This window comes from Camellia sinensis, chromosome 4 (genome assembly GCF_055761805.1).
Source record: "Camellia sinensis isolate YWXY chromosome 4, ASM5576180v1, whole genome shotgun sequence".
Taxonomy (NCBI): Eukaryota; Viridiplantae; Streptophyta; class Magnoliopsida; order Ericales; family Theaceae; genus Camellia; species Camellia sinensis.
The window spans coordinates 167,087,515-167,115,193 of record NC_138964.1 but is presented as its reverse complement, the minus strand read 5'-3'; the positions used below and the strand labels follow the sequence as shown (position 1 = coordinate 167,115,193).

General features: G+C 36.9%; 1 protein-coding gene across 1 annotated transcript; it reads left to right on the top strand.

Moving 5' to 3' along the window:
- Positions 1-268: 268 nt before the first annotated feature.
- On the top strand, positions 269-21,594 carry LOC114322158 (low affinity sulfate transporter 3). The gene is made up of 12 exons (XM_028269420.2): positions 269-982; positions 1,083-1,131; positions 1,210-1,417; positions 1,599-1,773; positions 1,892-1,957; positions 2,119-2,349; positions 2,456-2,582; positions 3,630-3,916; positions 18,731-18,924; positions 20,673-20,761; positions 21,022-21,098; positions 21,214-21,594. The coding sequence occupies exons 1-12, from the start codon at positions 536-538 to the stop codon at positions 21,346-21,348; spliced, it is 2,085 nt and encodes a 694-aa protein (XP_028125221.2). The 5' UTR covers positions 269-535; the 3' UTR covers positions 21,349-21,594.
- Positions 21,595-27,679: the final 6,085 nt, after the last annotated feature.

Sequence of the window (27,679 nt, the reverse complement as noted above, 5' to 3'; positions counted from 1 at the left end):
TATTACAATAAAATTAAAACACTAAAATATTATACTTCATATTAATTTTTATTCATTTATTTTATATCTTATATAATATAATTTTCATCAAGTATACATTATTATTCATAACATACTATATTATTTATAATTTTTATTAATATTTTTATTTTTCAACTTAAAAAATTAACTCGCCTCCCAACCCGCATACGCTCTGCTTTCGTCACCCCTGCGACGACGAATTTCTATAAACTTGCTTTAAACCCAACCCTGCACCATCCCTACTTGTAAGGCATAGAACCCATAATTGTATAGTAGTATATGCGAGATGAGGGGCCTATGTATATAAAAAAATTAGGAGCACAAACCCCTGTGAGCCAAAAAAAAAAAAAAAAAAAATCTTAGTGGAAAGTTGATTTAACTTACTTTGTAGTATGTTGAGTCACGTCTATAAATAATGGCCACCTCCAGAGTACATGATGCTGAAATGAAATGAAGAGTTAGTTGAATTTGCAAATCTGATCCTTCCATTGATACCACCTTTTCTGCTTCTGCAATGATCCCTACAAATGGCATCACAAAATTCAGTGACTCTGGTGGTCACTTTGCTGGAGAAACTGAGACAGAGTCCGAGAGACAAGTCCCTGAGAGAGAGCTCTCCAAGTTCTCCCAAACACTTCAAACAACAACCATGCCTTTTTCAGCTAATGAGACACTCACACCTGATGACCTTGAGCAAAATGTCCAGACTGACAGGTCTCAGTGGGTGCTCAAAGCTCCCAAGCCGCCTGGCCTGTGGTCCGAGCTTCTGAATTCCATCAGAGAAATTGTTGCCTCTCATGGAAACAAGTTTCAATCTCTCAAGAATCAGCCCTTCTTCGGAACCATTTCAGTGTTGGAGGCTATGTTCCCTATCCTTCTTTTGTGCAAAAACTACACCGTGACAAAATTTAAGAAAGATTTATTGGCAGGCTTAACTCTTGCAAGCCTCTGCATCCCCCAGGTAATTATGGTTATTAATAAACAGAATTCACTATTGGGTTGGTACTACAACTATTATGATAAATGATTTTTTAAAACTTGTTTATGCATGTTTCATGAAGAGTATTGGATATGCTACTCTGGCCAAGCTTGATCCTCAGTATGGCCTTTGTAAGTTGTTAATTAACAAAGTTGGAGATCATTGATGTCACACTGATAACTAATAAGTCTCTTTGTGCCTATACTCAGATACAAGTGTTGTCCCACCACTTATTTATGCTTTCATGGGGACTTCAAGTGAGCTAGGAATTGGACCCGTGGCTGTAGTTTCATTGCTGTTGTCCTCTATGATTCAGAAATTAGAAGATCCTGAGGCTAATCCTATTGCTTATACAAGGCTTGTCTTTACTGTAACCTTTTTCACCGGCATTTTTCAAGCTGCCTTTGGATTTCTAAGGTTGGTCATCTCCCTCTTCTTCTTCAAGTTGGTCGGTGTCATCCATTTAGTGTTTTATGAATTATTTTTTTTGTAAGTAAGATTTTATTACCAAAAGAAGAGATATACAAAGAGGCTCAAAACAGCCCGGCAAGTAAGATTTTAGCTTTCCTCAAGTTTTGGTATGTCATTGTTTTTACAGGTTGGGTTTTCTTGTGGATTTTCTGTCACATGCTGCTATCGTGGGGTTCATGGCAGGCGCGGCCATAGTTATTGGTCTTCAACAGCTGAAAGGATTACTTGGACTTGCTCACTTTTCAAACAAAACTGACGTTATCTCTGTCTTGAAAGTTGTTTGGACATCAGTTCATAACCCTGTCTGTTCTTTTCCCCCCACTGTTCGCTTTTTTAGTTTTTTGGTTTCATAGGCCCAGATTGAAGTTATAAAAAATTCCTCAACAATTTATTTTATTCACTGTGTTTGTTTATTTGCAGTGGAATCCCTACAGCTTCATCCTTGGTTGCTCATTTCTTACTTTCATTTTAATTACTAGATTCCTGGTAAGTAACAACCATAATTGGCAATTTCCTTTTTGTTGTTGTTGTTGTTTTTTCTTCACATAAAAACAAAAATAACCAAGATCAAACATAGGTGGTGGTCTATACAATTTCTTTGTCTACCACAATTCTAGTATATACTTACTTTGAGATTCTGTGATCAGGGTAAAAGGAACAAGAAACTCTTTTGGTTGCCGGCCATTGCGCCATTGATGTCTGTTATTTTATCAACTCTTATCGTTTTCCTGACAAGAGCTGATAAATATGGAGTTAAAATAGTGAAACACATCAAAGGAGGGCTGAATCCAATCTCAGTTCATCAGTTACAATTCGACAGCCCACATGCCTCAGAAGTGGCTAAAATTGGACTGATTGTTGCAGTTGTCGCTCTCACGGTGCATTCCTCATCACTATTTATTCCCTTCCATTTATTCTTCAACATTATTCATGTACATTTTGAATTTCTTGTTAAAAGTGTCTTAATACGTTTGCCAACTTCAGGAAGCCATTGCGGTTGGTCGATCTTTTGCATCCATAAAAGGATACCATCTTGATGGAAACAAGGAAATGTTGGCCATGGGCTTCATGAACATTGCAGGATCTTTAACTTCATGCTATGCTGCCACTGGTAAGTCTTTTGTTTTTGTTTTGTTTCTTCTCTTTCTTGTTTGTATTGCCTAAATCACTAAATCAAATTGCATTCCATTACCAAGATAAATAATTATTACAAGAATTTATTCAAAAGAGAAGCTTGCAAATTAAGCTTATTACTTTATTTGGTCACTTAGCTTAGTTTGTTCATATTTTTAGCTGTCACTGATTAAAGACGCCCACCATACAGAGAATATATAAGAAAAGGAAGGTCGTTGTGATGTAGTATAGCTAATGTATACATTGGCCCTATTGGTACAATTTATACTCTTTTTTTTTTCCTTTTTCTTTCTATATTTTATATTTTTTTATTTTTGAAAATATGTGCTATGCAGTTTCTGGCTATAGTTTATAAGGTACAAAGATTTTAAATAAACTGAAAAAATTGAATTATTGAGCAATAGGGGAAGGGTGCTTCTAGTTTCTATTTTATGTTGTCAGCTTTTAGCTTGGAATACACCAAATAACCGCATTATTATTTTACCAACTGCTATAGTAGCATGTAGCAGCATCAAAAGTTTTTTGTTTTTTTTTTTTTTGCGCATACTTAGACACGTTTTGTACCGCCTTTATTTTTTGTATTATGTTTTCAAATTGATATGAAAAACTTGTTTGGCAGACTCTTTTTGAAATTGTTTTCGGTACCCCCATTTTTAAAAAAAGCAATTGTTTTGTGAATTTTTAAGAACTGTCTTCATACAAAAATTATTATGATCAAGAAAACAATGAGTGTTTCAAACTTTTAACTATTTTTGTTCCCAAAAAAAAAAAAAAAAAAAAAACTAATAAAAAGGAAATTTTTTTTTTAAATAATGCAAAACAAGGCATTATTATCATTCAGAGAGGGTCAAGCGAAAGAATCGTTAAATTAATTGGTCTTTGCATCAAATAATTGGCATCTTGAGATCATTACTTAAAATCTGAGATGACATGACAGTATTGATTATATGGGCATATTAAGGAAAGTAATTAAGTAAATTTATTAATAATGTTATTTTCGTGAATACTGAAACTATGTGTGCAGGTTCATTTTCTCGGACTGCTGTTAATGCAAGTGCAGGGTGTGAAACAGTGATGTCAAACATTGTGATGGCGATTACGGTGTTGTTGTCACTGGAATTTTTCACAAGGCTCTTATACTACACCCCTATTGCTATCCTTGCTTCAATTATCCTTTCAGCATTGCCAGGTCTTATTGACTTCAATCAAGCTTACAATATTTGGAAGGTTGATAAGCTTGACTTCCTTGCTTGCATTGGTGCTTTTTTTGGTGTCCTGTTTGCATCTGTGGAGATCGGTTTGCTGCTTGCGGTAACTCTCTCTCTCTCTAGAATTCAAGAATGCAGAAAGAAACTTCTAATTTCATGTCTTTGATGAGCTACTAAGACGCATAGGGACACAAAATTTACGAGTGTTTCATGATAAAAAATTAAGGGAAAAAAAAAAGTTCATAAATGAATTTGGTAGAGTTTGTTTATTTTGTTAATGATTTTGCATCGGCTCTATTAAATTAGATTAGGATACTACAAAATCTATAATACTTCCTCATCATTCCTAGAAAAAAAGACTAAACTCAATTTTAGTTCAGTATTTACGACTAAAGAATTGGTATTTAAATAAATGTGTGATCCAAATTTAAATTTTGTACGATAAATTTGTATTTAGAATGAATATGAGGCAAGTACAGTTTATTTTATTTTATTTTATTTTTTATGTAAAGTTTTGAATAGCTAGTATCTAAGTTTGACAAACATGTATTTGTCAACTTACAAAAAAAAACATGTATTTGTCAGTGCTGAAAAGAATATGACTTAACATAAACCTAACCTGCACCACTATCCTTTTGGCAGGAGTTTTTTTTGATTATTTTAGTTACAAAAGATAAAATAGACTATTTTAGCCACAACAAACAAAACATCACATCCAACTCATAATCATTACACCCTTCTCTCACAAAAAAATGTCAAAAAAGTCAAACAGCCCAAAAAATCCTTCCCAAACCAAGCTTTTTAGCCCAGGCTAAAATAGTCAAAAAAGTTAAAAAGCCAACCTACTTCCCAAACGGAGGCTATATATGCATATATAAACTGTAGATAGGGATAAGAGGTCCTGTTCCCATTCTATACTCTCTCCGTCTCAAAATAATGATCTATTTTGAAAAATTCAACTTTGTTTAGTAATACAATTATTACACTTTAAAAAAATTAATTTTTCAAAAATACCTTTGATAGTACATTTTTTGGAGAATATTAATGTCATAATTGTACTTTTTATATTATTAATAAACTTAAAAGAATGGAAAAATAAGAAATTTATATTATTTTTGTTCTTAATTTTTTAAAAGGGACTAATATTTTGGAATAATGAAAAATAAAATAAAGAACTAATATTTTGGGACGGAGAGAGTATATAGGTAGGTAGAGAGAGAGAACATGTGCACAACAGTGGGAACTATTATGAGTAATGTTACAGACTATAAAAGTTTTATCAAAATCTCTATCAAATGTCTCATATGGATATAGACTCACATAAAACTTTGATAAAACATCTAAAATCTCTAGTATTTTTAAACTATTATGGGGGTGTTTAGGAAGAAGGCTTTTTAGCTTTTTTGGTTAAAATAGCACTAAAAACAAAATATGTTAAAATAGTTAATAAGACAAAATTTCACATTAAACTCATAATCATTTCACTTTTTCTCTTATAAATATCGCATCTAACTATAAAAAAATCCAATCATCTTCCCAAACACAAAATTTGTAACCAACTAAAATAGTTAAAAACTAAAATAATCTACTAAAATAGCGGAAAAAAAAGGACGGCAATTTGGTCAAACTTCTAATGATGAAATCAGGGAACAAAGTGGGAAATGTATGTGCCCACGAACCTGGTCTTGTGCATCTTCACAATATACAGGTTTTTTTGCTGCATTCTCAATCATTTAATAAAAAACTACCAAGAATAAAGTTAGTTTGATTCCCCTCCAATAACCCAGTCTACACTTTCAAATTGCGCAATAGAGAGAGAGAGAACATGTGCACAAAAGTGGAAACTATTATATATACTTTTAGATTGGTTGGTTCTAGAGGCAGTGTTGATCAAAAAACAAGACTGGCAATTTGGTCAAAATTTCTAATGATGAAATCAGGAAACAAAGTGGGAAATGTATATAACCAGGAACCTGGCCTTGTGCATCTTCTCAATCTACAGGTTTTTTGCTGCATTCTCAATCATTTAATAAAAATCCACCCAAAAAAAAAAAAATTTGCTGGAAAGAATAAAGTTAGTTTGATTGCCCTCCAATAACCTCAGTCTACAGTATCAAATTGCGCAATATAGAGCTCTTCCTTTAGAATTGTGTCACATTTTTGTTGATCACTAAACTGTAAACGAATCAAGCTGAGTAATGTATTATTTGTGTTTGGCACAACTTATTTTTAAAGTGTGCGAGCTGGAGTGAAGCCAAAATATCTAAACTCACTATAATATTTTCTTAGTTTAGTGACATTTGAAAGTGTCACAAAACTATTTTTCTAATGACATTTTTTGGTCTTGTGGCATTTTGAACAAGTACTACTTCTATCGGTGCCACGGTAGATACTTGCAAGTGTCACTGCACCATCATGGCTGAAAACTTTCAATGACATTTCAATGTCATGGTAGATATTATTTGTGGCACTATCAAGTGCCATTAAAAAAAGAGTTCGTGACACTTGTAAGTGTCATTACACCATCAAGACTAAAACCTTTCAGTGACACTTTAATGTCATGGTAGGCACTATTCGTGACGCTATCAAGTGTCATTCATGACGATAATTCATTGTAGAACAATTTGATCCGCTCTTGTAGAGACTCGAACCGCCAACCTTCCGTACCATAAACCTTATACACCACGCTCTTCCCACTACACCTCTATAGCACCACATGATTATATATGCAACATATATTATTTATATAGTACATACATACATCCATATTAATATAAAAGTATATGTATAAACATAATTATTTTATTGAACATAATTTATGTAAAATAAACTATTTACTACCAAAATAAAAAAAAGACCACCTTTGGTGACTAAAAATATTTTTTAGTTGTCAATTCTATACTTTTGGCTACTAATTGTTTTTTAGTTGCTAAAACACTTAACTTTTGTCGACCAAAATCGGATTTGGTTGCCGAAGATGCACTTTCAGCTACTAAAATTTTGGTCACCAAAAAATTTTATTCCCGCCTTAGGATTTTAGTTCTCCCGCGTTAAAAATGACCACTTTTGGTGACTAAACTTATTTTTTAGTCGCCAATTGTAAACTTTTGGCTACTAAATTTTTTTTTTGCACCAAAAAGCTTTACTTTTGGTTACTAAATTTTTTTTAGTCGGTAAAACCCATATAATCAGCGACCAAACTTATTTTTAGTCGCCAATTGTAGACTTTTGGCTACTAAATTTTTTTAGTCGCCAAAAAGCTTTACTTTGGGCTACTAAAAAATTTTTAGTCACTAAAACCTATATAATCAGCGACCAAACTTAGTTTTAGTCGCCAATTGTAGACTTTTGGCTACTAAAATTGTTTAGTCGCCAAAAAGCTTTACTTTGGGCAACTAATGCTGTTTTGGTCGCTGAAAGCTATACTTTCAGCGACCAAATTTTTTTGGTCAGGAAATTTAGTCGCCGAATATGCTTTTTCCTGTAGTGTATATTGAGTTTAATTCATTTATTTTTAATCATTTACTGCATTTTAAAAATTTTAAAAATATATTGGCATTTTTTGTTTTTTCAAAAATGTCATTATAAGCTTGGAAAGTTTTTGGCGTAGTGGCATTTCTCAAAATGCTATAAAATATTTGTTTATGACACTTTTCACCTAAGTGCCGTAAAAAGTAATTTGCACCTACCTAGTGTCTTGACATTTTTTAAAAAATGCCATTGCAAATATTCATAAAAAGTTTTTATAGTGACATTTTTGTTGTAGTGAAGTGACACTTTTTTTAATTGAAATGCCACTAGAGCCTTGTATGTTTGTAGCTTTATGACATTTTTCTAAAAAATGCCACCAAATATTCTTTTTGTGACATTTTTTAAGAACATGCCACTAGTATGGTGTCACTAAAATATGTTTTTGTTGTAGTGTTGTGACACTTGTTCATTGAAATGTTACTAGAGCCTTTTATGTTTGTCGTTTTGTGGCATTTTTCAAAAGCGTGCCACTAAATATCATTTTTGTGGCATTTTTTAGAAATATGCCACTAGTGTAGTCCCACTAAAGTATGTTTTTGTTGTAGTTTTGTGACACTTGATCATTGAAATGTCACTAGAGCTTTTTATGTTTGTCGTTTTGTGGCATTTTTCAAAAACGTGCCACTAAATATCATTTTTTGTGACATTTTCTAAAAGTATGCCACTAGTGTAGTGCCACTAAAGTATATTTTTATTGAACTGACTTGAGCTCAAACTGACCCAATAGCTTTGTAGCTGCTTTAAATAGTTGGAACAATAAATAAGGCGAGTGTGCTTTATTTTGTTCTCTGCACTTGCATAAACCTATTGTATGCATTCAATATTTTAAGTGGTCAACAATAAATGAGACTAAACAAAACCATAGCCTTTCAACTTTTTTTTTCTTTCTTTTTCTCTTTCTTATTTATTTATTTATTTTTTTGGCTTGTCACACATCAAACAAATGAATCGAGTATCTCATTCTCACACTCCATAAAAACGTTTGATGTGGTTTGGGTCTTGCATCCCATATCAAATGATTAAAGAGGTATCTCATTCTATATATAAAGACAAAAATTATCAACTCTATTTAGATTAGTTTTAGAAAAAAAATTCAGATTTTTCTTTTCTTTTCTGTTTTTTTTCCTTTTTCTTTTTTTTATATCTAAAACATACACATTACATATGAATTACATCAATAAAAAGGGGGCAAGAGCAAAAAATATCATATTGTAACTTCCTACTAATCCTAAATAGGTTGGTACCAAGAAGAACACCCAATCATATGCTAGCTCAAGCCAAGAGAGTTGGTGAGAAACCAAAAGAAAAAAAGGAAACAAAACAAACAACAAACCCCAACAGGCAACAAACAATAAACCTTAACACGTGACTAAGTAATCTCACTACCAAGACTAGCAGGGCAAGTTCACCCAGCAACAAACACAGCAGCATCAGCAAAATCTTAACCCGTGTTCTGCTTCTCCTTTGTTAGAGCAGCGGTAGCACAATGCTATACATATCAGTAACCACTATAAACAAAACCTAACTTGATGCAAATTAGAGACCAGACCTATAGTGCAATTCCTACTTTTATCAATTCAACAAGTTCCTATTGGGATCTCGGGATCTCTCTCAAGATGTTCAGAACAAACCACACACAAAGAAGACATACAAATTTAATGCGGCTCGGCCCAATGCTTACGTCATCGGGAGAGAACCAATTTTCACTATAACAATGGAAAGAATACAGAAAGATTACAATGGAGGAGGAGACTCTTTCTCACTCAACTCAACTCTCAGCTCCCTCCCTCATACCGAGGGAGCTCCCTCTCTACCACAGAGGGTCTCTCTCTCTCTCTCTCTCTCTCTCTCTCTTTCTACATTTGTAACGCCCCACTACTTGTTGGCCCAAGTAACATGTGGGTCAACCAATAATACCCAAAAGCTTAAGTCCAAGTTATGTAGTAGCAAGGTAGTGGTGCTTTATATGCCCAAGATCACCCATGCAAACTTCCGATGTGGGACAAGGTGTTACAAACTCCCTCACTTATATGCAAACTTTCGATGTGGGATAGGGTGTTACAAACTTCCCCACTTATAAATCCTCGCGTCCTCGTGAGGGTCTATAATCAATCAGAATACCATGACAAGCTCGTGGCCAGCCCAGAATAAGTGGCCCACATGGTTGTGTGCATGGGTTAGCTCTAATACCATTTGTAACGCCCTACTACTTACTGGCCCAAGTAACTTGTGGGTCAACCAACAATACCCAAAAGCTTAAGTCCAAGTTATTTAGTAGCAAGGTAGTGGTACTTTATATGCCTAAGATCACCCATGCAAACTTCCGATGTGGGATAGGGTGTTACAAACTCCCCCACTTATATGCAAACTTCCGATATGGGACAGGGTGTTACAACATTTTTGGTTCACTCACATTAAACTCTCTCTCCCTCCCTTCTCTATTTACACACCAAATGAGAAGTGTGAAATCATGCTGGTAACCATTTATTTTTTCGGTGTACACTATCCATGTGTGCTGTCTTCCGCCAGAGTCGATGCCTCCATTGTTGACCACCATGAAGCTTCCAACAACTTTCCTTGACTCTCCTCTGCTGTTTTCACATGAAGGAAAAAGAGAAGAATGAGGATCACCCTTTCACATAGGGTGACCTCACAACAATCACCCCCTTAACCCATGTGAGGTGATCCGCAACAAAATTTGATGTCCATCTTGTCACGCTCAAAACTAGCATAGTCTACATCTCCACATTGAGACACCTGCACCCCCTGACAAAATACCTAACACACCCTCATTTGAGTGTCCATGTACAAGCTAGAAATAAAACACTAAAGAAATACAGAGATACAAAAGGAGGAGGGAATCCAACATCCTTAGCTCAACTTACACCACTCTCTGATTCTCTCCTAGAGAGAGCTCATGCTCTATCTCATAGACATCTCTTCCACGCTTCCCTGTCACTGATGTTTTCACCTACCATGCTTAAACTTTCGTGATTAAAATATCCGGTACCCCCTAATTGGATGCCCAGCACCCCTTGCCCAGGATGCCCTGCACTCCCTTGAGTGCTCTGTGACACTACAGCTTCTTTCCCTGAAATGTCACTATCCTGCCTTGCATCACCTTGCATGGTCAACATTGGAGCAACAAAAAACTCTTTATTTGCCTGGTCAACGTTCTCAGTTTTCTTTGCTCGGAGCTTTCTCTGAACTATCAGCATTTTCCCTTTACACTCCTAAACAACTTTCCAGCATTTCCACATACTTATTGTTCATGTCTTTTGCAATCCCTGATCTCCAGTTCAGCGATATGCGTTACTTGCACATCTTTTACTTTTACTACCAGACTAATGGCTGATAGTAGCTCCCTCTGCCAAAGCAGTTTTAACAGGCTGTACAAGTCACCAACTATGCAACACCTAGCATAGTACCCGTACCCATACTTTTTAAGTGCTCATTGTGGCTCCATCTCTCCTTCTGAGTTCACCTAAGAGATCCACAACTACTTTATCTCATCAAGAGGTGCGTTCTCTGCAACAAAGTTAAAACCGATACCATAACCCAAGTATCCAATCATTCAGTCAAAACAGAATGCCATTTGTTGTACAAAACACGGGCACTCTTCCAAAAAACACAATAGACTTCATTGCTCAAAATCACATTGAGCCAATAGACAAACATGCAGAACCGATAGAGCTAGCTCTTTGATTTTCCACGACTCAAGCTCTACCGCGGTGCCAAATTTCGATTTCCACAAGTGCCAAACAAGTTATCCTTGACAACTTCAAACAAATCATGGTGAGCAACCTTGCTTGAACTAATGTTGAGGAGACCAATCAAGAGAGGCTTCAAATTCTCCATCAAAGTAACTTCAAAAGTGGTACCAAAAATCTTCCAGTTCTATCAACCGTCAAACTCAAATCTACTCTCTATTAGCTCAAACTAATCAAGAGAGCCAAACAAATTCTCTAAGACCCGATGCAAGTTTTCCACCAAACAAAACTGGATTGTGGATACAGTTAGGCTCTAACCAGTTCGGAAGTATCGAAACAAACTTCAAACGAACTAACAAAATACTAAGAGCCAAAAATTCTGAAGTGTTGAGCAAACTCCAAATTCCTCAAACTACAATTCCAGTCGGTAGACACAAGATGATGCACCATCTTCATAGTTGCCAAAACTGCCCAAAGGCGCATGCACCGTAGGTACATAACTTTAAAAGTCCTTGTTGACTCCACCAATTCAACATTTAATCTATCCCCTCCAAATCCAATGGCAGATTGAGGGACAGATCCCAAAACATGAGATTCAAAATCATCATCTTCACGTTTCTCCTTAATAATCTCTTCCAATCTTCAACGAACACCAACGATCACACCGCTTCCATAGAAGCAAACACCCAAAGGCTAAATTGTCACCTAAATTGCTGATAGCTGATGTCTTTGAACATGGGGCAGATTACAAAAAGAAAAAATCCACAAAAAGAAGAAACAATCAAGTCTCACAAACAGGAAACACCCTTGGATCTAATCAGACACGGTCATAGATCCCAATTGTGATAGTGAATCTCATCAAACCACAACTTTGAAAAAGTTGCCAATAATCCATGAAAGACTGCCAAAAAATAATGTCATCAGTAGACATTGAAAAAAAGACGCCAATGTTCCACGAAGATTTGAAGTAGATTACCACAACTCTTTAAATCATCAAATGTGAACACCAAGGCTTCACCAAATGCAGATCTTCTAACAATGATCCATGAAGGATCTTCAACACCTCCATTGAGGCCAATGCCAATAAAGTACTACTATTTGAACTTATCAAACATGCCAATTCTTTGTAGTACGCTCTGCCAATGTCGGCTCTCTCTATCTCCTAGAGAAATTCTAATTAACTCTAAATTTCTGTAGCTAACTTGAGAATCTCCAAATGAACTGATAACCTTTGCAACTTACTCTGTAAGGTCTTTAATTAGCTTCCAATTGGCTTTAACCGGATAAACAAAATTTATCACCCCCATCACCCACATAGGTGATAAAATGTCGTTGTACAAACACACCTCCATTATATCAAGCATCTAGAGTGTCACTACTACTTCTACTTGGAATGTCTTCAACTGTCACACATCACTATGCATGGCTCGCACCTCTATCACCAGGTACTCGTACCCTCCAACAGAATGCTTACTGTTTCCCTGCTAAGGTGACTTCACCTAAACTCTTTAGATGCTCGTCGTGTGTAAGGTCCCGGTGTCCCACAGCGGGAATGAAGGGGGAGTTTCTAGGCTATAAAAGTAAAAACCTGGACCTTTATATAGCATCGATGCCTTTTCCCAGGTGGTGAAATCCCTAACAGAACTCACCAGTTAAGCATGCTTAGGCTGGAGTAGTTCTAGAATGGGTGACCAACTGGGAAGAGCAAATCCGTATGGGCATGGCCCAAAGTGAACAATATTTATGACATTTGAAGGGTTAGGACATTACAAATGGTATCGGAGCTGACTTTTTGAAGTACCGAGTGTGGGCCCCTAGCATTTCTCGATGCATGTAGACGGACTTGTGAGCTGGTAGGCTACTGCACGGGGACATGCAGCTCTAAGGGGGTGGATTATAAGGTCCCGGTGTCCCACATCGTAAATGGAGAGGAGTTCATGGGCAATAAAAATAAAAACCTAGACCCTTATATAGCATCGAGGCCTTTCCTAGGTAGTGAAATCCCTAGCAGAACTCCCCAGTTAAGCGTGCTTAGGCTGGAGTAGTTCTAGGATGGGTAACCCACTAAGAAGAACAAATTCGTGCGGGCGTGGCCCAAAGCGGACAATATTGATGACATTTGAAGGGTTGGGGCGTTACATCGTGACTTCACTACCACAAATCAAATTCAAAACAAATAAAGGGATCTGCTTCTCACTGGGTGTGCACTGTTATCTCAATTTCTCTATCTAGAGCTTTATTCTATGAACTCTAGCAACTGGTTACTGCTTCCAGGCCAATATTCTACACACTGCACCTTTGTACGACTCTGCTCCGCACTCTTGCACTATTGTATGTCTGCACTTTGTACAACACTTCTGCGTACCCATTTGTGCTCTCGTAGCATATGCTCCCGCGTCTTATGTGTGCATTAGTACAGCTGTTGCTCTTCCACATTTGCATACCACCAGCATTACTCATATTTTGCTAATCATCTGTTTACCGATGAAGCGGTCTTCTTCCGATTGAACTAGATCTCTCAATCGCCTGGACTCAAACAACCAGGAAAGTTCCCAGAAAAGACTGGTGGGGTCATGGTCCCACTTAAGAACCAGTCTCCTTAGACAGTGTCTCTTTGATAGAACTTTCCTAGACATTGTTGATCCTGAGATAAACATGTGCAATCCTCCTAATCACCCCTAACCAATCTAGATCTCCCATGATCCGCCACTTGATCAAGCCTGATCTCCTCTGGTCTCCAATGATCTATCTATCAATTTGTTTAGTTGTCCAATCTAGTCAGACTCTCGCCATTATGACATTTTCAATGAATCCGCAACGTTTCAAAATATCCGACAACCTCCATTCACATATTGAAGATGGCAAACTTACATTTTTGGCAATTTTCAAAATTCGCTTAGAATTTAACCATTCTGACCTCATAATTGCATTCGGAATGGTCCGTTTAGTTAGGACCAACCTTCGCTGCACTTTTGGGGGTCTCACTGAAAATACTCTCCAAAATTTGGGGCAAAATTATATTTTCTAGAAAAATCTAGACCTTCCTGCAATTTTAAGAAACCCAAGGAATATTCCGTTCTCAGCAGGAATATTTCATTAACCGCATCCTGGCACCGTCTAATGACGTAGCTACCATGTGCATGTACTAGGGCCACTATCAGTAGTGACGTGACGCTGATTTGTCGCTGACATGGCATGTTGACCTGTTCGTTTGGGTCGGATCTATCGTGTGCGGGTCGGACCCCTCTTACGTCGGGTTAACCCACCCGCTGGGGTCATCCTCCATTTAAAAAAAAAAAACATTTCTAAGATACTAGTGGGGGTTTTGAACCCCAGACCTTGGCCTTACATTGATTCACCTTTTCCACTCTACCAACATAAGGCTTGTGTTTTATAGTTTCACAAATAAATATTTATTACATAAAACAGAAGGCATGTCTTCTTCAACCTATCCTTCCTAGTTGAACTAAACTTGCAGGCAGGGCTTTAGTGACTCTATGGTGACATGCGTGAGGGCGCGTGGAACCTCCTTTTAGGATGGTTTTTCTAGGTCTAGGCCTTTCTCGTTGAGGCCTTCCTCTGGGTGTGCTTAAAACTTGATTTGAGCAACTTAATTTCTGGGTTATTTCTGAAAACACACTATTTTTCCCAACTTAGGCTCTGATACCAGTTGTTGGGATCCGAGAATCTCTACCAAGATGTCGAGAACAAACCACACACAAAGAAGACAAACAAATTTAACATGGTTCGGCCCAATGCCTACGTCCACGGAGAGAAACCAATTTTCACTATAACAATGGAAAGAACATAGAAAGATTACAATGGAGGAGGAGACTCTTTCTCACTCAATTCAACACTCAGCTACCCCTTTCACACCAAGGGAGCTCCCTCTCTGCCACAAAGGGTCTCTCTGTTTTTCCTTCTTCCCTCCCTTCCTCTCTCTCTCTCTCTCTACATTTTTGGTTCACTCACATTAAACTCTCTCTCTTTCCTTCTCTATTTATACACAAAATAAGAAGTGTGAAATCATGCTGACAGTCATTTTTTCTTTTAGCTGGTCTGTGTACGCCGTCTTTCGCCAGAGTTAGTGCCTCCATTGTTGAGCATCATAAAAATTCCAATAGCTTTCCTTGACTCTCATCTACTACTTTCACATGGAAGAAGAAGAGAAGAACGAGGATCACCCCTTTCACATGGGGTGACCTCGTAACAGTTTCTCCATCTGAATCTTCTTCCTATTAACGATACACTCATTTCTCATTTTCCAAATAGACCACATTACAACTAATGGTATGACATTCCAAATCTTGTTTTCCAACTTCTTCCACTTAAAACCAATCTACCACTCAAATAACCCATCCACCTTATCAGGCATCACCCATTGTAATCCCCACAATTTCATAAGATTTGACCAAAGCCTCCAAATAATGGGATACCACATCAACACATGATTCACTGTTTCAATCTCTAACTTGCAAAAAATACATTCAACACTAACATTTTATCCGATTACTCCTACTCTTTGGAGATAGACAGCTATTTTAACTCTCTTTTTCCAAGCCAACCAACCAAAGAATTACACTTTTGGTGGAGTAACATTGTTCCAAATCAGTTTAGTAGCTCCAATGCACTTCTAAAGGCTTGCCTATTATAAACTGAAAACAAAGCAAACTGACCAGATGGAAAAGCCTTCCAACATAAGCAATCCTCTTTATTTCAAAAGGAAGGAAAGGTAGAGTTTAGCATGCTACTAAGTCTTTCCAGTTCTTCCTCCTCTCAAGCCAATAAAGCCCTCCTAAAATTCAAATTCCAACTTGTTGAGTTTCCTTTTCTTTCTACTATTATCCTCAAAGATGCCTCTTTTTTTGATGACAAATCATACAGTCTCGGACATTCCTCTTTAACAATGAAATTTCCAGCCGAATTTCTCTTTACGGTATCAGAGCCACCTCAGAGTTCTCAAGAAGGCTCTCATATGGCAAATTCTTCTTATTTTTCCTCTACAATTTTCTTGTAGTCTTACTCTCCTCATCTCAAATCTGAGTTCCTTTGTAACTAGAAAGCTTAATTCAACAAATTTAATCACATGAAAGAATCAATTACAAAATATCTTGTGAGAAACAAAGCTTTTTAGACTTGACATTGAACATCTAATTGTAAACTTATGATAAATCGCACAATTTGTTGTTCTTCAGTCGAAATTTCCCAATGGTGAATACGAAAAATGAGCCTATGATGCCACGACCCAGACCCAAACCCAATATCCAGAGGCTCGGCGTCGCAACAAGACAATAACTGAAGTCATAACAAAGTAATATTGTAGTGGAGTAAAATATAAGGGTGTCCAAATCTTAATTTAATTATAACAAAAACATATATATTGGAGTTTCCATTAATTTACATTGCCAATGCTGAACTATGACTACAAAGTGCTTTGTGCCCACCTTACCACTGGTCCTAACATGTCATCTAAAAGTGGTTAACAACTATAACACATGGTAGAGTGAGAAATACTGTACTGAAAGCATAAGGGTATAAAATCACCATGGATAATTATTTGGCTAAACAGAGCTTAGTTTGATATTAAAATACTGAGTATGTAATATGGAAATCATTTTGAATAACAGACATATAATACAAAAATCATATAAAAAAATAATCATAACTACAAAACAAAACAGAACAGAACAAATCAGATGTATGGATTCAAAAGGTGGTTTGTACGAATTCTAGAGGTGGCTCCCACAAAAGTGTAGTACTTAGCTCCGTACAACACTTTGTTCCATACCAAAAATCAAAGGGTCAATAGATCCATGACAACAGAGGGTCACTTAAAGTGACAATTCAGAGGACCAATGGTTACTTAAGTCCCCCAAGACATAAGACCCCGTGGTGGTAAACAGTTTTATCCATGAGTTTCAATTATAAGCAAATAAGGTTCATTTAACAAATAATATACTTTAAAAACTAACATCATTTGCAAAACAAATTTTACATAAAATAGTTTATGGTAGCTCAAAATATAATATAACTCACCTCAAACTCGATCTTTTACTTCACTTCTAACTTCGGCTCACTCTCTTAAATTCCTCTCGTTTGTTATTCTTGTGATTTTATTACCAAGCAACTCATATATTTATAGGTGAGAAGACCCTTATTATCTAGCACTGTATAGCACACCATGTGGTACCACATGGTACCACACTTTCCATGAGGTTTCTTGAAGCACCATGCACAAGTTCTCTATATTCTACAATGACCCAAAAAAACGTTGTAATTATATTTTTTTTTCAAATTTAAGTAAATATATTTTAAGGTGTCACATATGAAACTCGTTAATGTAGAATCGAACACATTGAAACCCTTGCAAGCAGTTTTGATACTATTAGAATGATTTCTAGTTGTACTCTGGTTGTACAAATCTAATCAGCATCAATTGCTTCATCTATTGCCATGATCTTACTAGAGTCTTTTCTTGTCTCATATGAGAACTCTACAATTGATCTTACCATTCAAAGGATGATATTCAAGCCTGCTTACCACAAGCATCGCCTTCTTCTCTTCTAGAATCTTCATTTGATCAAACAAAAGTTAATTAAACTTTGTGAAACTAGTTAAGGAAATCATTGGTTGGTGAGTAATGCTAGGGATCATGAAAAAAATATCATAAAAATGATCATGAAAGATGCTCCACCTTTGGATTATACATACAATAAAACACCACACACTAATCAAAGAATGAAAAATCTTCATGATACATTACATAATATTTTTTTCATGATCCCCAATATTATTTAAAGATAGATTGCCAACCAAAAGGCTCCCTAACTCTTTGTCGGGTGTCTTCTTTGACATTGCATCCACCTGTCACATCTTCCACTAATGTTATTACCATTGAGTGCTCTATCTTTGTAAGAACGACATGCAATGAGTAAATTACCTAAGTAGATGTAGGATAATCCTCAAACAGATCACTAGTGAGTATAATCACTAGTAATAGTCTTGCCGAAATTAATTAGAGATCTCTTCTAGCACTCTTCTCTACAACATAGTGCTCAACAAAATCTTTTATTTACTTATTGTTTATTTAATAGTCCACATAAGTGAGCTGATTGGGGATACCATGTGGATGCCCAACATTGTTTTATGATTCGTCCATCATGTTTTTTGTGTTTTGAATCATGTAAGAATTTATTCCGTGTTATTAAGATGGCGCATAACCAATAAGGTATTCTCGGAAACATGATAATTTTAATTTATCTTAAGAGCACACACAATGTCAAAACATATGGGGTAGACATGTTAGTCTGTCCCACTAGGGTAAACATATTTTTCACCAGGAAAATGTTATTCAATTACCTTGTATTTTTAATGGACTAACTAATATCTACAATAATCAAATAGGTTTTTGACAATTGGATAGAGACAATTGCTCGTACTAGACCAAATGTAAATCCATCATTGCATGCAATATATTTTTTTCCATTTTTTTAAATAAACAAAGAGATTTATTTTGATGCAATGGAATGAAATCTCATTCCGTAAAGTTTATTTTCTAATTCTCTTCATTCTTTAGGTTGAAGATTAGATTTTATGCAATAATTGGTTAAGTGGAGAAAAAAAATGAATATTATGTACTGATATGTTAATATATATTTATTGAATTCAATTTGTAGGTGGTGATATCATTTGCAAAAATCATACTCAATGCAATTCAACCAGGCATAGAAACTCTGGGAAGGTTTCCTGGAACTGACATGTTCTGCGATGTGAATCAATACCCTATGGCTATGAAAACTCCTGGGATCCTTACAATCCGCATTAAGTCCGCCTTGCTTTGTTTTGCTAATGCCAATTTCATTAAAGAAAGGTATCTCACATAAAAAGTATATGATGCAAATGCACAAAAATATCTAGATTAATGATTCATCTGCCGAATTACTTAGCCCGAATGAGTCTCTTCTTGGAAAGAGACTCGCACATAGGAGACTTTTCTCGAGAAGAGACTCATTCAGCAAATTCAAGCTAAACAAATTCAGTGAATGTAGCTGTGTTGAAATATCTAAGGGTTAATTATACTTTTCATGAATTTTCGAGTGTAAATTACACTTTTCACCTTTGCACATTACAATGAATCCCACTTTGGTCCTCATTTTTCAATTGTAGTGAACTCCTTTCAATTTTAGTCAAGTTGTAATGTGGCCTTTCCATTAATTTGATGTTAAACTTATTAAGGGAAATTAAGTAAATTACACTTTACACCCTGCACTTTATATCAAATCCCACTTTGGACTCTTATTTTTCAATTATAATAATTAATCTTTTGTACTTTCAGCCAAGTTGTAATACCGCCCTTCCGTTAGTTTGGTGTTAAACCAACTAAAGAAAATTGCCTTATGACCTATACATGAGGCCTTTTTAAGTCAAAAATATAATTTTATTTCCTTCCCTCTATCTTTTTTTATTTTTTATTTTATTTTATTGGATTGTCTAAACTCACCACGACCAACGAACTACCTTGTCCCTGCTACTCCTCCAACATTTTCTCCTGGCCCCCCATTCCCCACTATGCATGGCTACTGCCCACCCCTTTTCCACTACCTCTATCCTTTCTCCATCGACTTTTGACCATGCAACACTAACCCCATCGTCTACTTGCCAACCTCACCCTTTTCTCACTATCTAAGGCCACCCCAACCATGGAAGAGGTGGTTAGTGGTACTGGTGGGTTTAGAAAATACTGTAGAGTAAGATACTATGAAAAAAACAAAGAAAAAGTAAAGCATAGAAGGAAATTACATTTTTATCCTTAAAAATGCTTCAAGTGAGGATCACATATATAACAATTTTTATTAGGCAATTTAATACCAAACTAATGGAAAGGATACATTGAAATTTGATCGAAAGTGGAAGAGAGTTGAATGTTACAATTAAAAAATGATGGACCAAAGTGAGATCTGATGTAAACGGTAGGGGTGCAAAGTGTAATATTTCCTAATTTGTATGTTAACGAATTTAACACCAAACTAACAAAATGACTACATTGCAACTTGACTGAAAGTGTAATGGGTTGACTATTACAATTGAAAAATAAAGGACCAAAAGTGGGATTCAGTGTAAAGTGCAATAGTGGAATATGTAATTTACCCAAATTTCAGTTTGATCCGTTCACTTTTAATTGTGATAGTTAATCTCTAACACATTCTTAGTTTCCCAATATTTGAATCACTCAATTCCTCTCGTAAGTTAAATTACAAAGTCATTTTTCCATCAATCTTGTGTTAATAAGGCTAACAACAACTGTCATGCTGATATGTCCATGACATTTTCTTAATGACACAATTAAAATAGATGCAACCAAAATAAAATGTTGATAAAAGTGCATAGATGCTAATGAGACAAGGAAATGCCCTCAAAAAATTGTCACGTATGACTCACACGTATGACTCACATATATAGGAGGGACATTGCAATGTGATGTAAATTGTAATATGTTAATTGTTACAATTAATAGTTGAGAAACTATAGTAATATTTTGGTGAAAGTGTATAAATTTTACCAATTAACCAAAGATCTATTTTCATCAAGTTTTAATGCCACATTTCTTTGTTGTTGTAGGATTTTGAAGCGGGTGAATGAGAACGAAGATGTGGATACCAAAGGAAAAGCTGAGGAAAGAATCCAACTAGTCATTCTTGACATGTCTAGTAAGTAATTTCATCCTAGGTAAAATCAAGATGATAATCCAAAATTGAGATTTAATTTGAAATGGATGGCAAACTAGAGTTAGTGAATTCAATTGGCTGGACTTGGTCTTTACATTTGACACTTGAAACATAGTTTGTCTCAAAACAAATTGGAATAATAGATTATCATCATCCTTATCTATATAAAAATAGATTATATATTCCACAAAGTGTCAATACATTCTACTTTTCTTTTATTAAAATATTAATCTTGATTACAGATTTGATGAATATTGACACATCTGGAATTGCTTCGCTTGAGGAACTACAAAACAAGCTTATGTTGCATGGCACTGAGGTAAAACAACATTATGGATTTCTAGATTATGTTAATAATCTTGGTTTGAGGTTTGAAAGTCAATTGAAATGCCTCTCTCTCTCTCTCTATATATATATATATACATATCTTGCAGTTAGCTATGGCCAACCCTAGATGGCAAGTGATTGAAAAGCTTAGACTAGCCAACTCTGTGAACAAAACAGGTGGTAAGATCTTCTTGACTGTGGTAGAAGCTATGGATGCCTGTGTTAATGCTAGGATGGGTTAGCATTGCAGTGTCATTGGATGCTTGATTGCCTTCTTTGTGTGGTCTAGACATAGTCCCATACTACTTATTATGTAATATATAATTGGGACATAAAATAAAAGGAGATGATCATTCTAATCTCCTCTTTCCAAGCTATAAGAACATTAACTTTTGCTTTGAGTAATTTTATGTTATGAGAGCTTCCATGCATGTATCAAAATTATGTAATTTCAAGTGGTAATTGTAATATATGTCTTGGCTTTTTAAGGTTTCATTGTTTCAAATATTCATGGGTTGACAAGTAGAAATCATAAATCTATCAATATCACTGGCCATGAAATGTAGTGACAAATTTATTAATGATAATAGTTTATAAATGCTCTTAAGTGCATTACATGGATTCCAACTCTTATGCACAATTAGTGGCTGCAAGTAATGTGTAGAAGTTGAATCAACAAATGGTAAAAGAGTAATTATGATCTTAGGGCCAACATTGTTGATCAAATAGAGAGTTTTTCCTTCCATTGGGAACCAAGCAGTGTGTTGGTAGCAAAAAAAAAAAAAAATGGAGGCTGGAGGTTGGAACCCAGTGTTGAGAAGAAGACGAGTGGGTAATCAAGGTAACAGATCAGTGGAAAATGGTTTGTTTGCCATCTTTGTGGAAGAGATTCCAAACTCAATAAGTTCTAAGAGTCTGTATACTCTGTTTAATAAGTTTGGAGTAGTTAAGGATGCTTTCACCCCAGCAAAAAGAAGAAAAGCAACGGGATCAAGGTTTGGGCTTGTGAGATACGATTGCAAGGTTGCTGCTGAAAAGGCGATGCTGAAGGCTGATGGACAGTGGTGTGACAACAAGGCACTGAAAGTGAAGAAAGCAGAGTTCAAAAAAGGAGAGTATAACCAACATGCAATGGTAACCAGAGGAGATGATAGCATGATGCAGTGTCAACAGAGGAGTTTTGCGCAACGAATGGTGGAAAGTGTAGGCAGAAGATCCTTTGCAGAAGTATTACAGAATGGAGGCCATTATGATAAGGCGCAGCTTGCTGTGAAGGCCTATGAAACTAGAAATGGGTGGCTTTATGATAGTCTAATGGTCAAGCTTAAATCTCTTCTCTCATTCAATGAGTTTAAGGAGGAGATTGCTAAAAGAGGTACAAAGGATGTAAGAGTCAGAGTTGGGGGAGAAAGGTTAACAATACTAACCTTCAAATCACAACCACACAAAAAGGAGGAAAGATCCAAGCTAGAAGAGTGGATGGTACAATGGTGCGATTATGTTACAGATTGGGAGAAAGGAAAAAACATTGCACAAGAAAAGTATGTGTAGATTACATGTGTAGGTGTTCCATTCAATTTGTGGAGGGTTAATACATTTAGAGACATTGGCAATTTGTGGGGTGAGGTTGTTTAACTAGCTGAAGACATCAATAGCCATAATTCTTTTCAGTGTGGGAAGGTAAGAATAATCACTAATAGATTGGAGTTCATCAACGCGGTGATTAATGTTGAATGTAATAGAAGTATTTTCCCAGTTAGAGTGTGTGAAGAGCTCCCAACAGCAGTACAGCCATATTAGTGCAAAAGTTTTTTCCTGGAAAATGAGGTCATTGCATCTATGGTTTAAGAGGAAGTAGATCAACTGTCAAAAAATGGGGGGGAGGACACGGTGAAGAGAGATTCATGGGTGCAAGAAAAGAGTAATGAGTGGCAATCTGCATCAGCCGTAAAAGAAACGATGGATGTCATGGGAAATCCAAATGTCAAAGAAGTAGGTGGGGAAAACAACCAGGTGCCTATGGAAATTCCAAGAAATGAAATTCAAATAGGTGAAAGGCATCTATGTATTCCTAAGTGTAACAAAAGCCTTAGTGGGTCTGAGAGTCCAAGGCCCAAGCTAAACTTAGAGGTGGTTTTGAAAGTTCCTTAGGCTAGGGTATTGGCAACTGGGCCCATCATTCAACCTTTAAACATAAGTGACTGTGTAGCCTAAACTCAACTTAGGCCTCTTGTTCTGCAACTAACCCAAGATAGAGTTATAGAACAGGGAGACCCATCACGAAGGGGGAGGATTACTAAACCTGAGATGTGCAGAAGTAAAAAGAAAGGAGCTGATCTGAGAAATAGGGCAAAGCTTAGTCGAAAACAAACTAAGCATAAAGGTGCCTCGTTCAGCAATTGTTTTCAAAGAGGAGTTATCTTTAGAGCAGCAGCAACTACAATATCACTATCAGTTATCAGTTGAGCAGAGCATTAACTCAAGGAAAAGGAATAAGTTCCTAAGTGAAGCTCAAGCTACTATGGAACTTGGAAAAATCCTAGGTTTGAACTGTGAAGGAAAAGAGCAAGAGGTGGTTAGCAAACTAATTGAACTCGAAGAGAAGGATCTAGAGAGAATTGAAGGGAATGGTATTAATCCCTAGGCCAGCTCAGGGTAAAGAATAGGGAGATTTGGGATTTGTGAATAGTGTTTGTCTATGATTATCTTATCTTGGAATGTTAGAGGTCTGGGAAGACCAGAAAAGAGAAGAAAAATTAAAAACTTAGGTAGGAAAAGGAAGATTGATGTTCTTTCACTGCAAGAGACTAAGAGAAGCAAAGTAGATGAAATGTTTGCCAAGTCATTATGGCCATGGAAGGAGCTGGAGTGCATGGAGGTGGGTGCAGAAGGAAGTGCTAGTGGTTTGTTGTGCGTGTGGAATCCACTAATCTTTGAGCTTATAGAGTGTTGCAGCAATAGAAACTTCATACGATTATTAGGTATGGCTAATCTAGCTTCTAGTTGTGTTATCTTAAATGTATATGCACCCAATGATATGTTGAAAAGAAGACAATTATGGGACTCCTTAGCTAAGCTTAAACCAGTTTTTTCATGTCCTTGGTGTATATGTGGAGATTTTAATGAAATAAGATTCATGAGTGAAAGAAAAGGATGCTTTAGATGGGAAAGAGGGATGAAGGACTTCAATGAATTGATTGAAAAACTAGAATTGATAGATATGCCAATGTTAGACAGAAGTTTCACTTGGTGTAATGCAATGGATGGTGATAGATGAAGTAGGATTGATAGATTCCTACTAAACCCTAGGTGGCTGGAAAAATTCAAGTTCAAACACTAGGGGCTACCTCGTAGCATTTCTGATCATTGCCCAATACTCCTCATGGAAGATGAGAGAGATTGGGGCCCAAAACCATTTCGATTCATAAATGCATGGTGTTTGCATTCTAAATTCAAAGAAGAGGTAAAGAAATATTGGGAAGGATCACGAGTTCGTGGGTGGGCAAGTTATATGCTATTGAAAAAACTAGGAATCTTGAGAGTACATTTGAAAAGGTGGAATTGTGAAGTGTTTGGCAACCTTGATGAGCAATTAAAACAAGTAGAGGATGAAATTCATGAATGGGATTTAAAAGCTGGAGAAAGGATTCTCCAAGACTTTGAGATTAAAAGAACTGCAGAAATTAGAAGTTTAGCATGAGATCTGAGCAAAGAAAAAAAAAAGGAATGGTTGTGGCATCAAAAATCTAGAATGGTATGGGCCGAAAATGGAGATAAAAATACTAGGTTGTTTCACATAATGGCAAGTAGAAAGCAGAGGGAAAATTTGTTGAACTCAATCAATGAGCATAGAGTATTACATGATCAGCCTGGGATGATTAAACAGGCTGTGGTAAGTCATTTCAGTTAGTTGTTCATTGAAGGATGGATGTGTAGACCAAAGTTGTTAGGTGTTTTTGCCTCAATTAGCCAAACCGATTCAACTGAACTGTTGGAGGCAGATTTTCTAGAGGATGAAATCTGGGAAGCAATTAAAGACTGCAATGGTAACAATGCCCCGGGGCCAGATGGTTTTAATTTAAAATGTATTCAAAAATGTTGGGACATCATGAAATGGGAGATTATGCAGATGATGTATGAATTCCACTCCAATGGAAAGTTGGCCATAGGTGTGAATAGTTCATTTATTACCCAAATTCCTAAGAAGGAAAATCCTGTGGGCCTGAGTGACTATATACCAGTCAGTTTGGTTAGCTCAATGTATAAAATAATAGCTAATGTCTTATCAAGAAGGTTGAGGCAGGTTTTAGCCAAGATCATTAGTGAAGTACAAACGGTGTTTCTAAGTGGAAGATACATTCTAGATGGAGTACTAATTGCCAATGAAATGGTGGATTAGTGGAGAAGGTCAAAAAATAAAGGAATCATCCTAAAATTGGACTTTGAAAGGCGTACAACTCAGTAAATTGGGAGTTCTTGTATTTGATGATGGCCAATTGTGGTTTTGGTGAGACATGGGTGGGATGGATAAAGACTTATATATCTACAGCTAGAATCTCAGTGCTAGTAAATGGATCACCTACATCAGAGTTTTTCCCCCATGAAAGGCCTCAGGCAAGGTGACCCACTTTCACCTTTTCTCTTTAACATTGTAGCAGAGGGCCTTAATATTCTCATGGAAAGAGCAAAAGAAGAGGGTCTGATTAAAGGAGTATCAGTGAAAGTCTTTGCAAAGAAACTTAATTGCCTCAGTCAAAAGTTGCCAATGAACTATTTAGGGCTCCTATTAGGAGCAAATCCAAGGAGAAAGAGTACATGGAAACCAGTGGTGGATAAGTTCAAGAGCAAGTTAGCTTCAGGGAAGAGAAGGTATTTGTCTTTTGCAGGAAGATTAACTTTGATAAAGTTTGTGTTGACAAGCTTGCTAATCTATTTCTTATCCATCTTCAAGCTGCCAGTGGGTATTTGTAGACACCCCATTTTGACCGACCTTAAGACTCAGACGTCACCAACTGAGCGCTCGGTGATGTTGCATATTGTGCTCGTTCTGAGGTTGCGGAGTCTCGGCTGCGAGCCTTGCCTTCGGACTTCGGGACTCTTTTGTGCTTTGCCTTAGTTTGTGAACCAGGTCCTGTTTTCTCTGTTTTCTCTTCCTGAAGGGAAAGAGAGGTCTCGTAGACCATCTCTCAGTGGCCGTAGGCTACGTTTCGTGGTCGTAGGCCATTTTTCCCGTTTGGAGCCCAGTTTCCGATTTTCGGAGCCGTCGGCCATGTGCCTCGATTCGGGACCACTTAATTACTTCCGTTTGCTCTGGTTTTTAGCACACACCTTATTTCCTCCCTTCAGAGGGACACTGTGGCCTGGGGGACCACCTTCGTGGTCATACGCCACTTCCGGTGCCTAACAGCCTGTTTTCGGGGCCCCGGACTACGCGTTTTGGCCGCCGAACCCTCGTTTTGCATCGGTTAGGATTCATTTTTGGCAGGGACCCTATTTTCATTGCTAGGGAGGTGGTAGTATGGTGGGAGACCACATTTTCCCCTTGAAAATTAGTTTTCTCTTTTTCTCTCTCCTAAAGCCGGTTTTTCTGACAGAAAGCTGGTTTTTCTCACTTTTGAGCCACAATTTCTGGCTTTTCATATCGCTATTGTGTTGTGCTCATCTGGGAGGCCACCAATATGGGTAGGCCGACCAGTAATTCTTTTTGACCCTTTTGAACCTTGCTAAAAAGTTGGTTTTCCTCTCTCTTAGGTCACATTTTCTGGTTTTTCACCATACAGCTGTGTTGCACTCATCTAGGAGGCTACCTTTTTGGGGTGGCCGGCCAGCATTCCTCCTTGAACCTTTTGACCCCTGGTCGGCTGATCAGGGGGAGTGGCCGGATGACCACTTGAACTGGTCGGCCCACTTCTTGCTTTTTGCTCTCTCTGAATGCATCACGGCTGTGCCAGCTAGGAGGCATTTGGACCATCCTCCATACACATGTATGGAGGATATTTGAAGCTTCCAAGAGAAGCTTTGGCCTCTCTTCTCTATAAGAGAGGCCCTCCTCTTCCATTTGAAGGGTTCAACAAATTTGTTTAAGACATATACACTCCACCCTCCATAACTCACTATTCCAAGCTCCAAACCCTAATTTTCTTGCACCATTTGCACTACACCTCATAGCCTACCACCTCCACCATCCATTCCAACACTTTGGGACTGATTTGCAAGGGTTGAAGGTTCACCAACTTGGTCCAGAAGCTACTACTTTGCTGTGCTACAAGGGTAAGCCTCCATTTCCCCTTTTCTTGCCTTATTTTGCATGATAGCTTAGCCCTATTTGCAAGCATTTTTGGGCTTTGTCATAAATTGAAAAGTGTCTTCTTTTGAGCCCGTCTTGGAGTTTGATTAAGGACACTTTTCTGTTTGAGACCATCTACCTCCTTGTGTGCTCTATCCCTCTTTGTAGGCTTATTTTGCATCATATCTTAGCCCTACTTGTGAGCATTTTCGAGATCTGCCATAAACTAGAAAAGTCTTGTTTTGATCTTCTAAACATGTATGTTTAAGGACTCTTTTCTGTTGGGG

What these genes read in the sequence shown, in the direction of transcription:
- LOC114322158 (XM_028269420.2), top strand. Translation starts at nt 536, where the DNA reads ATGATCCCTACAAATGGCATCACAAAATTCAGTGACTCTGGTGGTCAC. An exon ending in TGATCCTCAGTATGGCCTTT is followed by an intron (nt 1,132 to 1,209) that starts GTAAGTTGTTAA and finishes GCCTATACTCAG; the next exon opens with ATACAAGTGTTGTCCCACCA. An exon ending in GGACATCAGTTCATAACCCT is followed by an intron (nt 1,774 to 1,891) that starts GTCTGTTCTTTT and finishes GTTTATTTGCAG; the next exon opens with TGGAATCCCTACAGCTTCAT.